The sequence below is a fragment of the Mauremys mutica genome, chromosome 4, assembly GCF_020497125.1.
Source record: "Mauremys mutica isolate MM-2020 ecotype Southern chromosome 4, ASM2049712v1, whole genome shotgun sequence".
NCBI lineage: Eukaryota > Metazoa > Chordata > Testudines > Geoemydidae > Mauremys > Mauremys mutica.
This window is the reverse complement of record NC_059075.1, coordinates 151,408,174-151,423,592: the sequence shown is the minus strand read 5'-3', so window position 1 is coordinate 151,423,592 and position 15,419 is coordinate 151,408,174. Positions and strand designations below refer to the sequence as shown.

The 15,419-nt window shown below is 43.7% G+C and overlaps 1 protein-coding gene across 5 annotated transcripts in view; it reads left to right on the top strand.

Annotated features, from left to right (window-relative positions):
- The window catches only part of LOC123368295 (ubiquitin carboxyl-terminal hydrolase 47-like), a 93,116-nt gene that overhangs the window by 36,795 nt on the left and 40,902 nt on the right, over positions 1-15,419 (top strand). For all 5 annotated transcript variants that reach the window (XM_045012967.1, XM_045012969.1, XM_045012971.1 and 2 more), the window contains 4 exons: positions 2,199-2,333; positions 3,955-4,050; positions 4,253-4,390; positions 15,019-15,147. In XM_045012967.1, the coding sequence (XP_044868902.1) occupies positions 2,199-2,333; positions 3,955-4,050; positions 4,253-4,390; positions 15,019-15,147 (498 nt within the window). The remainder of the gene's footprint in view (positions 1-2,198; positions 2,334-3,954; positions 4,051-4,252; positions 4,391-15,018; positions 15,148-15,419) is intronic.

Below are 15,419 nucleotides of genomic sequence, written 5' to 3'. Positions count from 1 at the left end.
TTTTTTTTTAAAGGCAATGTATTTTTTTTAAGAAGTCATCTGCACATGAGTCTCACTTATGCATGTCAAGCTTCCAGTGCAAGACAGTCCTTGTCACAATCTCTGGAGTGGTTTGTGACCAGGAGTGCCAGCCTCAGAGCAGATTGTCAAGAAGCAGGGTAGAGACCCCAACCAGATGTATGTTCCATCATTAGATTTTACCACTCAGGATCAAGTATGATCTCCTGGGGCAGTGTAACAAGATCCCTGCAGGGCCCTCCTGGCTCCTGCCCCTGCTGGGCTGAGAAAGTCACACAGAAACCTTTTGGTGCAGTGCTCACCTGGGGCTTTTATTTACAGGCTGTGTTCCCACCACCTTTCCACCATACATGTAGTCCCCCTTCTTACAGTCCACCAGCAGGAGAAAGGGGGCAAGCTCTCGCGCTCTCTGCTTCCCTCACTGCCTTTCCTCTACTGCAGCTTCCCGCTTTCCAGCTCCTCCCTGGCTTCCTTCCCCTGGGGCTCTTATCCAGCCCCAGCTTGATGAGGCAGCAGCTGTTCCAGCTTCCCCAGTCAGGGCCAGGTGATGTACCCAGCTCCAATTCACCTTCCTTAATTGGAGTTGGAGTGACAGAGGGTTGGCTAATCAGTTTTCTGCTTAGCACCCCATCACAGGCAGGGAGTTGGGGTGCAGGAGCGGGGTCAGGGCTCTGGGCTGCGGGTGCAGGCTCTGGGATGGGGCTGGGGATGAGGGGCTTGGGGTGCAGGATCTCAAAGCAAAGACAACCCTTGTAGCCAGTCTTATATTAAACTAACTAAAGATTTATTAACTAACAATAGAAATGAGAGTTATTTACAAGTTAAAGCAGGCAACGTATAGACAAAAAATGAGTTATAGTCTATGGTTTCAAAAGGTGACAGAGCTGTAGTAATCTGTCAGGTCTGAATCAGAGGGGTAGCCGTGTTAGTCTGGAACTGTAAAAGTAGCAAAGAGTCCTGTGGCACCTTATAGACTAAGAGACATATAGGAGCATGAGCTTTCGTGGGTGAATACCCACTTCGTCAGATGCATGCATCTGACGAAGTGGGTATTCACCCACGAAAGCTCATGCTCCTATATGTCTAGACTCTTAGTCTATAAGGTGCCACAGGACTCTTTGCTGCTTTTACAGCTCTGAATGTCTTTTAGAGCTAACCCAGGCTGACTCTGGGGATCTGTGCTTCTCTTTCGTATCTGTGTGAGAGTCTGAACAGCAAAGAGATGAAAAATGTTCTTGTCAGCTATCTTTATTTCCCTCTTCCAGAATTCAAGCTGATGGGATGAGCCCCTTTGCATGTAGCCTCTTCATGGGTGTGCAGAAGCAGTTAACAAAGTTTTGTATTATGATCTCCCATTATGGCCCATTTAGATCTGGTCTACACTATAGACCTAAATCAGTATAACTGTGTTACTTGGGGGGGGGTGAAAAATCCACGCCCCTGAGCGAACAATCCACACCCCTGAGCGAACAATCTAACCCACTGTAGACAGTGCTATGTTGGTGGGAGAGCTTGGGGAGGTGGATTAACTACACCGACAGGAGAGCGCTCTCTCGTCAGTGTAGAGCATCTTCATTAAAGCGCTAGGGTGGTGCAGCTGCACCGATGCAATGTGTTAAGTGTAGACCTGCCCTTAGTTTTGATAGCCTTCTTGATGGACAGGAGACAGATAATCCCTCCTGATGGGTTCACAGGTCCAGAGCAAACATTTTTTACTGATATAAAGCAAAAACTTAAAATACCTTATAGCATGTCATATGTGAGATTAACGCATGCAACAACTTACAAACATTTCATAAAGTCTAAACACATTGTTATAAGTTCAATACCCATTGTAACTGTGCTAACAGGCAAGAGAAGCAGCCTGGTTTCCAGCAATTACTTTGTCAGTGCCCAGCTGAGGTCAAAAGCCTTGGCAAGAGCTGGCACCCAGTTTGCCAGCATCACACTCCTCACTCTTAGATTTGTGGCATTGATTATTTTTAGCAGTTTAGGGCTGTGTCTGCTCTTCCAGGCGATAAAAGACTGAAGCAACTTTAAACACTACTGGGGAAGTGAATGAGAAGATGGAGATTGAGCAATCACTCCTCGCCCAATAAAAGACGTGTCTGTGTGCTACCTGTAGTATTAAATCTCTATGGATTGTTGGAAACACTTCTAACTAATCACTCTTTCCCTAGCTATACCAGGTGAAAATGGTCCATTCCATCACTTGCCATGGATGCAGACAGCAAGCTAGAATCCAGCAGAATCCTGTCCTGAGTCTTGCTCTCTCTCTTGACCAGTACACTTCTAATTGCGAAGTTTATTCTGTGGTAAGGAAAATATCCTGGGATTGATTGGGTGACCTACAACAGCAGATCAGTTGGTTCCAGTTAAACCTTAAATAGGAAACCATTACATTTCTGTTCATGGGCAAAAAAACGGGGAGGTTTGTCGGAGAAAATACCCAAAACTCATTTGTCTGGATGTTGTGTGATCATTCAAACCTTCCAGAGCTATAAAGGGATCTGGGTCAGATTTGTCCTATTGTTTGGGGTTAATGAACATATCATTTTTGTGAAATGATGAGCTTTTCATTCTTGTGACAGTTTCCTTTTTGTTTTACATACTGGTACATTTCTAAATATACAGTGAGGGCTGCTAACAGTTTTCAATTACTGTTGAAAGTAGTAAGGAATAGCTTGTTACCAGTACACCAGGGAGGATTATGCTGCCAGATGAATCCTGTGCCCTGTGTGAACTAAGTAATGGTACATCTTTGAGTGATGGGGCAGTTTTCTTTCACTGTAAAACTTCACTCATACTTGAAACACATATTCTCACCTTATATACTGGTGTAAAAGGCGCATGGTATGGGCTCTGATCCTGCAATGACTTGGGCACGTGCATAACTTTAAGCATGAGAATAGTCATATTGAGTGTAACACATTCTGAAAGTTAAGCATGTGTGTAAAGCTTGGTCTACCCTACAAACTTTGGTAGGTATAAGTACATTGCTCAGGAGGGTGGAAAATCAACACCTTTGATTGACGTTCTGCTGACTTACCCCAGGAGTAGACGTGCTATGTTGACAGGATGGCTTCCCCAACTGACATAGCTATTACCTCTTGGGATGGTGGAGTACCTAGGCTGATGGGAGAAGCTCTCTGATCAACGTAGGTAGCATCGTCACTAAACTCTACAGCGGTTTAGTGCTGAAAGTGTAGGGAAGCTCTAAGTCTTTGCAGAATTGGGGCAATGCCCGGTGCCCCGTAACTAACTAAAAAACTGCAGTTGCTTAAACGGAGGTTATTGAATTCTTCTCTGTTGCTTTGATGAGATAAAAAAACTTTCAAAGGAAGTTGTAGTCATAATTAAAATGTACATTTGAAAAGAAAAATAAAGCCACGGTAAATTCTCTGCCAGAGGTCTGTGTGGCGTAGGAGAGAGTTTTTTGGAGGGTGTTTGGGTGCCAGTTCTCAGGGACAGCCAGAGCCCTGTTGCAGCTCAGAGCTGCTGTTCGGCTGCTCTACAGCCCCAATTCAAAACAAAACCAAAATTAAGGTAAAAAATTAAGGTGAATCCCTGTTCACATAAGAACTTACGCATATGTTTGAGTGTAAAATAAATATATCTATAATATGCTAAAGTCCCATTAAAGTCAAGGAGCACTGAGAATGTGGTTAACATTAAGCACCTGCTTAAGTGTTTTCCTGAATATGCTGTTTCCTGACTAGGTTCACTCTATGTAGTAAAAAATTGTCTGGGGAAAAAACTCATTTGTTAGCAAAGTTGATGTACTTCTTCATAGAGGAAAAAAAGCAGTTCAAATACTGGTTACTATAATGCTGTCCCTTCAGTGCCCTGTGAGTTATGATCCATGCCGTTAAATTTACTTTTCTCTTTCAGTCATAATAATGTATATATCAAATTGTAATTTCTGTGTCTTTGTAGCATAATGCTTTGGATGCTGTACAGAAAGTAAATGAATTTACTGGTGATGAGAAGTTCTACTGTGAAACATGTAGAAGCAAACAAAAAGCCACATCGGTAAGCAAGGATTGTTTAGAATGTTCTGTTGTACGCAGCGCTGAGCGGCGCTGCTCAGACTTGAAAGATGTATGTAAAAAGAGGGAAATTGATTTTTTTTAATAAATCTATATTTTATTGCAATGATCTGTCTACAAAAAGAAATTTTTAGAATGGAGATGATAATATAGTATGTAATGTGCTGCTTTGCTACCTCTTTCAGCGCTACTACTTTGAAACTCTACCCCAGATTCTTGTTCTCAATTTGAAGAGATATCAGTTTGATGGTAATCAGTTTAGGAAGCTCCATTATGAGGTGTCTGTGCCTTTTTCACTGACTCTGAATTCGGAAGAGCAGCCTGTAAGTACATGGACTTTCCACTGAGCTCTCAGGGGAATTTTATTCTCTATTTGCCTAGTACAGGTAATGACAAAAAGAATGGGCAGGAAAATATACTAACAACTTCCCTAACTAGGACTCAAAGAGTTCAGGCCTACCCTTGTGCAAACCTATTGTAGTGAACCTTGAACCTGTGTTGGATGGCGCCTTGTCTTGAGATGTGAGGTCTTGACTCTGAAGAACAAAAATTTGCAATTCAGGGAAATCTCTGAACTATGATGGAGTGTCCCTAGCCTGATATCTGCCCACTCTCTGAGCCCTGGGATCCCTAGGTACCATTTCCAACTTCAGGTTGGGGTTTGATGGCTTCCTTCCACTACCTCTTGGTCCTGGTGACTCCTACTGCCTCAGTCTTTGCGGGACACTGGGCTCGGGAGTTGGAGTGTGTCCCCTTGCAGAGATGAGTTCATAAACTTGAACCTGCAAGCAAACCTCTATGGGATGGTTCTTCATTGAGTGACGTTGTACATCTTCCATTCTTGGTATTGTGTGCCCCCTAGTGCCAGAGATTGGTGCTTTTTCCTAGTTAGCAATCTGCTGTTAGTCCCCACATGCTCATTGAATGTCCTCACTCTCTCCCACCCACCTCCAGGCATAAAGGTGTGGAGGAGACAAACCGCCACTCATTTCCTTCAACTGCAGCCTTAGGCTGGAGAAGGAAGACTTTAGTGGTGCCTTATTTCTGTTTTAAACTCAGGTAGCATTTAGTTAATTAGTTTTAGATTGATTTTTCTTAGTATTTTAGAATTAGTATTTTAAGATAGTTTTAACATTTAGTTAAGTAGTGGGTGATAGGCAGCTATGTTGTCTCCTAAATCTCCCAGTTTCAAAACATGCCCTTCATGTCATGTTGCTGTGCTGGACAACGACACTCAAACAAAGTGTTTTTACTGTCTAGGTGAGGGGCATATTCCTAGTAAATGTGTTACTGTTGTTCTTTCCACAAAGGGTCTCAGAAGAACGAGGAGATTAAACTCAGGATTTATCTCCTGGTTAGATCCACAAGACTTGACTCAGATCCTGGTCAGTCAGATCTGTCTATTGCTAGTGTTCCTTCTCCAAGTAGTGCTCCTGCTGCAGTTAAAGGATCTTACACTGAAAAAGGATGCTGATTTCATTCCCCAGGTCTTCAAAGGAAAAGAAGGTGAGATCACCTCAGTCTGTGGCTTTGGAAGGAATTTCAAGGCATACAAAAGTGCCCTCTGAAGCCCTGAAGTATATCTGTAAAAGCTCGGTACTGTTAAAGAGAGAGCCTTCAGATCAGTGTGAAGTTTCAGTATCACCTCTGAAGAGTACATTACCCTCTACTACAAGTGCTTCGTTGGTACACAAGGATTTGGTATTGTGTGCACAGGAATCGTCTAAGGTCAAGGATTCTTTCTCCGTGATTCCTTTCTCATTGGTACCACATACATCAGTACCAATAGAGTCCACATATTCAGCATTGGTGCCAATTACTAAAGATCTCTTTACCATGCACAAATCAGGTTAATTAGTATCTGGGCAAAGAGAATCACCTTTACTGGCTCATGCTGACAATCCATTGTCAATACCATGTCTGGGTGAATCACCGGTACTGTTTATTAAACATTTGACTGCCTGATCTAGTACTCACTTAATGAAAACCCCTCAAAGGTCTACTTATCTTTGTTTGGAAGAATATGAATTATCTTCATCAGCTTCTGAGCCAAGTTTGTAGGGATCTCCTCCTTACACACCTGCCTATCAATCACCAGAGGCTCATCCTAAAACTAGACCTCTGAAGTCTACTCATAAGATTATGAACCTTCCCATGCTTCTTGGTTTCCTCCTTCTTGGGCTGCCAAGCAGTTCCTTTATGGACAGCAGATGTGGCCTTACTAGTACCATTGGGCTCCTCCTCAGGGGTAGAGGGCCCCATCTTTGTCTCATTCAAGGCAAAGGTTTCTCACCCAAGCAACCAGAAATTGGGCATCCTGGATGAGCAACCTCCTACATCTCCTATGCTACATCAGCAGGTTTCCTCCAAGGAAGAATTAGGGGGTCAGTCATTATGCAGTGTAGTTGTAGTTGTCGGTCCCAGGATGTTAGCGAGACAAGATGGGTGAGGTAATATCTTTTATTTGACCAACTTCTGTTGGTGAGAGAGACAAGCTTTCAAGCAACACAGAGCTCTTCCGATTCAGTCAGAGCAACCTCCTGCAAATATTTTGTCATTTTCTCTTCATCAAGAGGCAACAGCACCATCTTCCTCACCTCTAGATGATTACAGATCTTTCTGAGCTCTTAAAAGAGGATTGCTGCAGCTGTGGAAATACCAGTGGAGCTGATTTCTGATAAATTTCATAAGCTTTTAGTTGTTTTACTTTCTTCTGCGCCTGACAGAATACCCATGCCCATAAATGAAAGGTTACTGGACCCAGATCAAACTTCATGGCTAACCCAATAAGGATTACAGCTACATTAAAGAAAATGTCAAGTTCTTCTTCGAGTGCTTGCACATGTCCATTCCCTTCCACTTCAGGATTGTGTGTGCCAGTGCTCCAAATCTGGAGATTTTTTTCCCCTAGCATGTGCCCTCCACCGTCTCTCATCCTGCTGTCCAAAGGTATAAAGGATAGTCGTTCCGATACCCCTCAGTTCCTTCTCGCTACCTGTGGTCAGTAGTCAGATTGTGTGCGTGCTTGTCACACTCTTTCTCTTTTCTCTTTTCAGAGAAAGTTTTTTGTAAAATTATTGTTGTATATAGTTGGTTGAGTTTTTTAGTGTAGTTATTGTTAGTGGTACTTGTTTTTCAAAAATGTTTTGCTCATTTTCATTTGTTGTTCAAGCTTTTAAGCTCAGTACCGGAGCATGCCTAAGTGCCTGTGGTTTAAGCGCTGTTCTGGCTGTAACATATTTATGCCAGTCAGTGATCCTCACTCTCATTGCTGAAAATGTTTGGAGAAGGACACATGAGCCATAGGTGCCCTGTCTGCAGGTGGTTTAAGATCAGGGCTAAGCAGTTTAGGGAGGTAGGACTTTGGCACATCCTTATGAAATCTGCTTTGCATCCTCCCTCATAATCCAACTGCTTGTTATATGGGGGTTCAGACTCTACTCCATCCCAGAATGCAGCACCAGACTCAAGAGGATCCCCTTGCCAGAGGGAGCTGAAGAGAAGCTGCCATTCTCCTTATCCGGTACCACACAAATGGCAGCGTAGAACAGACACCTTACATTCTTCTAGCCAGAAGAAGCCCTCTTCATCCTCAAGGGCTAGGAAAAAGACGGGCACTGAGGTGAGAGCTAAGCCATCCCTAGCTAGTCGCTCCCTGGTACTGCATACGTTGACTAGCAATGTAGAGTTAGTTGACTCTGGCACCACATTTGGTACAGTCAAGACTAGTTCCATTGCCAGGACCTTCTAAGGCATTGACTTTGGCTTCGGTGCATCCCACTCTTTTTGGTCTCAACAATGCCTGAGGAGTACGCAGTGGCCAAGGACCTCCTTTGCCTCCTGGTGCCCGCCTCACCTTTGCTGCAAGATGAGAGTCCAGGACCAACTATTCCCACAAATCAAGCCCCAGCACCTATATCATTCTTGACATTGACATACTTAGGGCCATCAGGGACTGTGAACTTGTCAGTAGTGATAATAGCCAAAAGCTCAACTGTGCAGCAGGGCAGATGTACATTATCTTAAGGTTCAAAACCACTGATGCTTACCCCGGTACCGTCTCCTTTTCATCTGTCCAGGTCCTGGTACTGCACCACCTTGTCCTTTGGACCATTCTTACTCCTCCTCAGTGTTGGAGGTGAGATGTTTCACATCAAGGTCCCATTTCAGAAGATCTCAAGCTTCTCCTTGTTCTTCCTTGTGAAGGTTGAGTTCTTGGTACCAGTATTCTTACAGGAGCAGGTCCAGGGATAGGATGTGTTGAGCTTTTGCCCTGGTTCAATATCAGGTCCAACAATGGCCTTTTTGGAATTCTTGGGAAGGGAGGGTGGTTCCTCCAGGCTCTAGATCTTCATTTCCTAAACCCCATACTGCTAAGTCTCCTTCAAGGCATCATACTCTACCCAGTACCAATCCGAGTACCTAGCAAGTGGGGGAATCTTATACTTCCGGTATCTGGTCCTTCTGGTACAGAGGTTCAACAGATATCAGAACAGGTGGATACTCTAGCACCATGGCTGAAAAATTTATCATCTTCCCCAGAAGAGGTTGTCAAGCTGACTGCAGTGACTCATGAGCATGAGCAACAACCTCAGGGCAGACTGTTAAGATGCAGGGCACAAACCCCAAATAGGTTGTGAGTTCTATACAGTTGATGCTTGTTTGCAGCAACACCTTGTAAGAGCAACCACTGCTTATGAGCAACATTTCCCTGGGAACATTTTCCCTGCTGTTAATTGTCAAACCCCGCCCCCCATAACAGCAACAGCTAGAAGCAAGGACCACTGATGTGTTACTAATGAGCATCTACTGTAATTAGATTTCATCAACCAAGTGTGAAATCAGGCACTATAACAGCCTAACCATGAAGTCACAGACAGTCCTTGCCACCTAGGCAAGCTTGCCTTTGTGATAGATTGTCCTGTACACCAAGAATCACAATAATATTTGGGTTACTCCCAGTCCCAAAGGACCAGTCACTTACCCCATGTCAATTGCACCTTAGATCCTACACCAACGACAACGCTTGTAGCCATTCCTATAATAAATTAACTAAAGATTTGTTAACTAGGAAAAGGAAATAGGAAATTTATTTACAAGGTAAAAGCAGGTAAACACACACACAAATGAGTTACAGTCTTAGGTTTCCAGAAGGTGGTAGAAGTTTCTATAATAAGCAAGCTCTCTGTGTCCTTTAGAAAAACAATGAGGAGTGGATACAGACTAACACGGCTACCCCTCTGATAATTATGTCCTTCAGAGCTAACACAGGCCAAGCGCTGGGATCCCTTGTTTCTGCTTAGCAAGATTTTCCCCTCAGAGTCCAAGCAACATAGAGATCTAGTTTCTTTTTGGCAGGGATTTTTATTCCCTTCCCCAAGAGTCCAAGCTGAAGGGCCAATTCCGCCTACACATCTCTCTATGGGTGTGGGGCAAGCAATCAACAAAGTATTTTTTTCCTCTGATGTTCCACAATGGCTTGTCTGGTGTCTATGGGCCTTCTTTTGTTGAACATAACATTTACTGTGGCAAATTAGTATTTCACACTTGGGCGATGTTTGTTACCTGACTGGGGGAGTTAACAGTTTCAGAGCAAATACTTTTACAATTACAGAGCACCACTTAAATATTAGAATCATAGAATATTAGGGTTGGAAGAGACCTCAGGAGGTCATCTAGTCCAATCCCCTGTTGAAAGCAGGACAAACACCAACTAAATCATCCCAGCCAGGGCTTTGTCTTTCGTCCTAAGTGCAGGACTCTGCACTTGTCCTTGTTGAACCTCATCAGATTTCCTTTGGCCCAATCCTCCAATTTGTCTAGGTCACTCTGGACCCTATCCCTACCCTCCAGCATATCTACTTCTCCCCACATCTTAGTGTCATCTGTGAACTTGCTGAGGGTGCAATCCATCCCATCATCCAGATCATTAATAAAGATGTTGAACAAAACTGGCCCCAGGACTTCAAGTGTACCTTCATATGACAGTGAGGAATTACCTGAGACTTCTGGGTCACATGGTAGCTTGTATGTATGTGACTCAGCATGCCACACTTTACCTCAGAGTCACACAGAAGTGGTTGAAGTCAGCCTACTCTCCCTTTCGTCATCCACTGCACTCACATACCTGCAAGTGTCTTGTCCCTGGATTGGTGGATGGACCCTGCCAATATATTCAAAGGAGTTCCCTTTTCCTTAACTCTGCCTTCCATGACCCTGGTCACAGATGCCTCCTCCTTTGGATGGGACTATCACTTATGGGACCTACAGATTCAGGGGCTATGTTTGGAGCAAGATCTCTCTTTCCACATCAGTGTCTGGGAGTTTTGAGCAATCCTCCTGGCATGTTGAATATTCTTGCCCCACATCAGAGGATGTGCTGTACTGGTGTTCGCAGACAACACTGCTGCTATGTTCTATTTGAACAGGCAGGGAGGCGCCCTATCAGATCTTATTTGCCAAGAGACCTTCTGAGTTTCTGCATCAAGAACAAAATTACATTCAAAGCATCTCACTTCCCAAAGGTCCAAAACTGTCTGGTGGATCATCTTAGCAGATGTTCAGCAGGGATCACAAATGGTCCCTCAAAGCAGATACAGCAAAGTCCATTTTTTCAGACTTGGGGAATGCCAGAAATAGACCACCTTGCTACCGGACAGAACAGGGTCATCTGAACAGCTCAAGAGCAGGTTACGGACTGGAGTCTTTGCCAGACACCCTCCTACTGTCCTGGAAAGGGAAACCTCTATACTCCTTTTGCCCAGCCCTATGGTATCTAGAGTTTTGTGTAAACACAGACAGGATCACATCATTCCAACTTTCATAGCACCAGCCTGTCCCCAACAGCATTTGTTCTTGGACTTTTTGACTCTCTCAGTTCAAGATCCCATGGCTCTCCCTCTGGTCTCAAGCATAGTTTCATAGAACCACAGCCAGATGCTGCATTCCAACACTGTCTGTCAGCCTACATCTGACTTCTTGGATGCTCAGTGTTTAACTCTCTCAGGCTGTTCCCTTGAATGTTCTCTTAAATAGCAGGATGCCATCCACCAGATGTTCTGCCCTCAAGAAAGAGAGAAGATTCTTTGTGTGGTCCCAGCAGAAAGGTACCTCTTATTTACAGGTTTGCATAGTTTATTCTTAATTACCTGCTGCATGTAAAGGGAAAAGGACTTTATGGGTTCGCTCCGCATCATTTGGCATTCCATTCTGCTGTAGTAGGAAGAACAGTTTCCTCTCCCAAGCCTATGACATTTAAATTCTTGTTTGTGGTGTTTGTAATTCCTTATGCTAAACTATCTGTTCTACCTTGTGTTTAGCTGTGATGATCTGAGTACCTTTCCCTGACCTGTAAGCTCAAAAGCTTGTCTGTCTTACCAAGAGAAGTTGGTCCAATAAAATACAGTATCTCACTCACCTTGTGTCTTCAAAGTTTTATGTAAACAGACGTGGGTGGGGAAGGGATGGGGAGGACTAGATCAACACCTTTATGTGAAGAAGCTCAGTTCTTTGAGAGTGGTGTATACCCTATCACATCTTCCTGAACGAGGTTAATCTACTGAGTTTTGCTGAATATTTATGCAGATCTGCTAAGCAAGCGGTTTGCCTTAAATCACAAATGATCGCTGAAGAGAGTTGTTTCTCTTGCCATATTACAGAAATGGGGCCACCATCGTGTGAATTTGCTTGACCCACAGCTCAGTGAAAAGTGTCAGCAGTATTGCTCAAGGATGCCATAGGTGCCGAGGAGAGTTGTTAAGGCTGCTATGTTGTTACTGCTGCCAGTGCTGCTTGTCTGGGAGCTTTGATGTCAGCTGCACTAGCAGAGAACACAGCTTAGTGATTCAGCAGACCTCGACGTTATTCATAAGAAAGACCACAGGCTAGGTTCGGTGGCAAAGGTGCTTGGCCAGGTTTATTGTTGACAAAGCACAGTACTAGTGCCCCATAGGAGCTACGGGTACACTAACACATGGATGCCCATGACCAGGTACCCACTCAGCATGCTCTCCCTTTGTCGGGTACGACTCCTATAACTTCTCCTTTTATACATTGATACAAACAAGTTAGGTATCACACTCCAGACCTTGTTAATTACCACCCTTCTCCTTATACCTGCTAGTTCGAACAAAACATCCTCATCCATTATCCTGCAGTTGGTGTCTTCCCATACCATCTCTTAAGTATGTGTTTACCTCATTACTTGAGAGATCTGTGTGTTTTTTGTACCATCCTCTCTGGTCAGGAATGTACTTACCTGGTGGTAGCTAATACCTGGTGTGTTCTTATTTTGCCAAAGCCAGGCCTACTCTGGTTCATAGCATTTGGTTCACACTGTTAGTCAGGGGCGGCTCTAGGTATTTTGCCGCCCCAAGCACGGCAGGCAGGCTGCCTTCAGTGGCTTGCCTGCGGGAGGTCTCTGGTCCCGCGGATTTGGCGGCACACCTGCGGGAGGTCTGCCGAAGCCACCCTCCGCAGGCATGCCGCCGAAGGCAGCCTGCCTGCCGCCCTTGCGGCGACTGGCAGAGCACCCCCGGTGGCTTGCCGCCCCAGGCACGTGCTTGGCGTGCTGGTGCCTGGAGCCACCCCTGCTGTTAGTGTTCACACTAGGGCTCCAGCAAGGCCTACAAAAGGTAGAGGTCAGTCCAGGCTCTATAACTGATGCGTTCATGATCTACAGGCCTTCATTATGCTTATCTATCAATTCCACTGATTCCAAGAACTTTAATGAAGCTCAGACAGAACTCAGCTTCTATGATTCTCATTGCATCAGTATGGCACAGAGAATACTGCTTTCCAGAACTGGTCAGGTTGTTGATACGACCAGCCATCACGCTTCCTCTCATTCCCAACTTGATATTGCAGAACAGCAGGAAGAGTCTTCATCTGGACTTGTCCTTCCTACATCTGACAGCCTGGATGATGGCTGCTTGAATGAAACTGAGATCCAATTCTCAAATGATAAAAACCTTTCCACTTACAGCTCTAACTGGAAAAGATTTGATTCTTGGTCCCAGGATCATGCTATGTCCCCTTTCCAGGCTGACATTCCTTTCATTTTAATTACATTTTATCCTTAAAATCCTCTGGGTTATCAGTTAGGTCCATTAAAGTATTTTTAGCTTCAATCTCTGTCTCTCATCCTAAGCTTGATTGATTTAATATATTTTCTCCTCCTATTTAAAAAAGATTCCTTATGCATCTACTTTAAGTGCTTTCCACCTGCTCCATGCGATCTGAATATTGTGTTGTCAAGTTTAGTGAAAATACCGTTTGAGTTTTTAGCTACCCACCCATTAAGTCTTCTCTCCATGAAAACAGTGTTTTGAGTAGTGATTACTTCTGCATGTAGAGTGGGTGAAATTATGCATTGATGTCAGATCCTCCCTATATGCCCCACCTCTTCATGTCCTCAGAGAGCAGGAATGGGAGCGTGCAAGGTCAGTTTAGTGCAGTGAGGAGGAATAGGGGGGAAAAGTTCTGATCTCTGGCATGAGGGGCATGCAGTACTAAGAGTGGAATGCATATAGACAACACAGCTTGAAGAGCATCAGTTACTATAAGGTAAGTAAATTTTTCATTGTCAGTCTCTCAGATACAATAATGTAGGGTTCAATTGGAGAATGTAATCCTGATCCAAAAACTTCATTGTATCCAGGATAGTCTGTAGTTAAACCAACCTATAAACAACAGTTGTCACATTTCAGAGGGATGGTCATGTTAGTCTGTATCAGCAAAAACAACAGAGTCCTGTGGCACCTTAGATACTAACACATTTATTTGGGCATAAGATTTCGTGGGCTATAACCCACTTCGTCAGATGCAAGGAGTGGAAATTACAGTAGGCAGGTATAAATATACTAACACATGAAAAGATGGGAGGTACCTTACCAAGTGGAGGACCAGTGCTAATGAGTCCAATTCAGTCAGGTGGATGTGGCCCACTCCCAACAATTGATGAGAAGGTGTGAATATACCAAAAGAGGGAAAATTACCTTTTGTAGTGAGCCAACCACTCCCAGTCTCTATTCAGACCCAGTCTGATAGTCTGAAGTTTGCAAATTAATTCCAGCTCTGCAGTTTCTCATTGAAGTCTGTTTTTTCAGTTTTTTGCTGAACTATGGCCACTTTCAAGTTTATTACTGACTGTCCAGAGAGACTGAAGTGCTCTCCTACTGGTTTTTGAATGTTAGAATTCTTGATGTCTGATTTGTGTCCATTTATTCTTTTGCATAGAGACTGTCCGGTTTGGCCAATGTACATGGCAGAGAGAGATTGCTGGCACATGATATCACATTGGTAGATGTGCAGGTGAACTGATGGTGTGGCTGATGTGGTTAGGTTCTATGATGGTGTCCCTTGAGTAGAAATGCAGACAGAGTTGGCAACGTGGTTTGTTGCAGGGATTCCAGATTGTCACATTGTTCCAGATTGGCTAAATGCACAGGCAAGAAGAACACTGTTAAATGAATCCAGAGAGTGTGTTGTCGTCTGAGCTCAGAAGTTGCCACTTTTCCTGTTAGAAAGAAGCAGTATCATCCAAACAGACCATTGGTTTATTTTTTACAAAAGACATTTAATATATGGCACAGTTTTAATACATTTGTTTATAATACATATAAAATAGTTGTTTACATTGTTAACATTTATGCAGTCATATTTGCGCACAACCAGACATCAGTCTTTACATTGTTACTACGGTGTTACCAATATAATCAAATCTGTCTCTTTTTGTAAAGAAATCAAAATTTTATTTCCATGCTTTCTGTAATTTATTTGCCATTGAAGAGTTCAGCTCAGAGATGTAGGAAATGCTTATAGGTGCAGTGACAGAAATGCTTCCTGGCTAAAAATAAGGTTGCAATTAGCTCTATTTGCATCCCTCTAAAAGTCTGTTTGTAGTGCAACTGAAAAGATTGCTGATCTGAATTTGATCATGATTTTCTTCTAGAACGCACAGTATGAACTCTTTGCAGTATGTCACCATAAAGGAGAAATTCACGGTGGCCATTATGTGGCTGATATAAAGTCATTTGAAAACGAGTGCTGGTACTCCTTCGACGACACCATGGTATGGAAGGTAATCGGTGCCTGTGTTCAGGGAAAGCAAACATGGACACGTCCAAGTTTCCACTAAGGGATCTGAGAAATATAGTACAAGAGAGAAGTACACCTCTACCCCGATATAAGGCTGTCCTCGGGAGCCAAAAAATCTTACCACGTTATAGGTGAAACCGCGTTATATTGAACTTGCTTTGATCCGCCAGAGTGTGCAGCCCCGTCCCCACAGAGTGCTGCTTTATATCCGAATTTGTGTTATATCGGGTCGCGTTATATTGAGGTAGAGGTGTA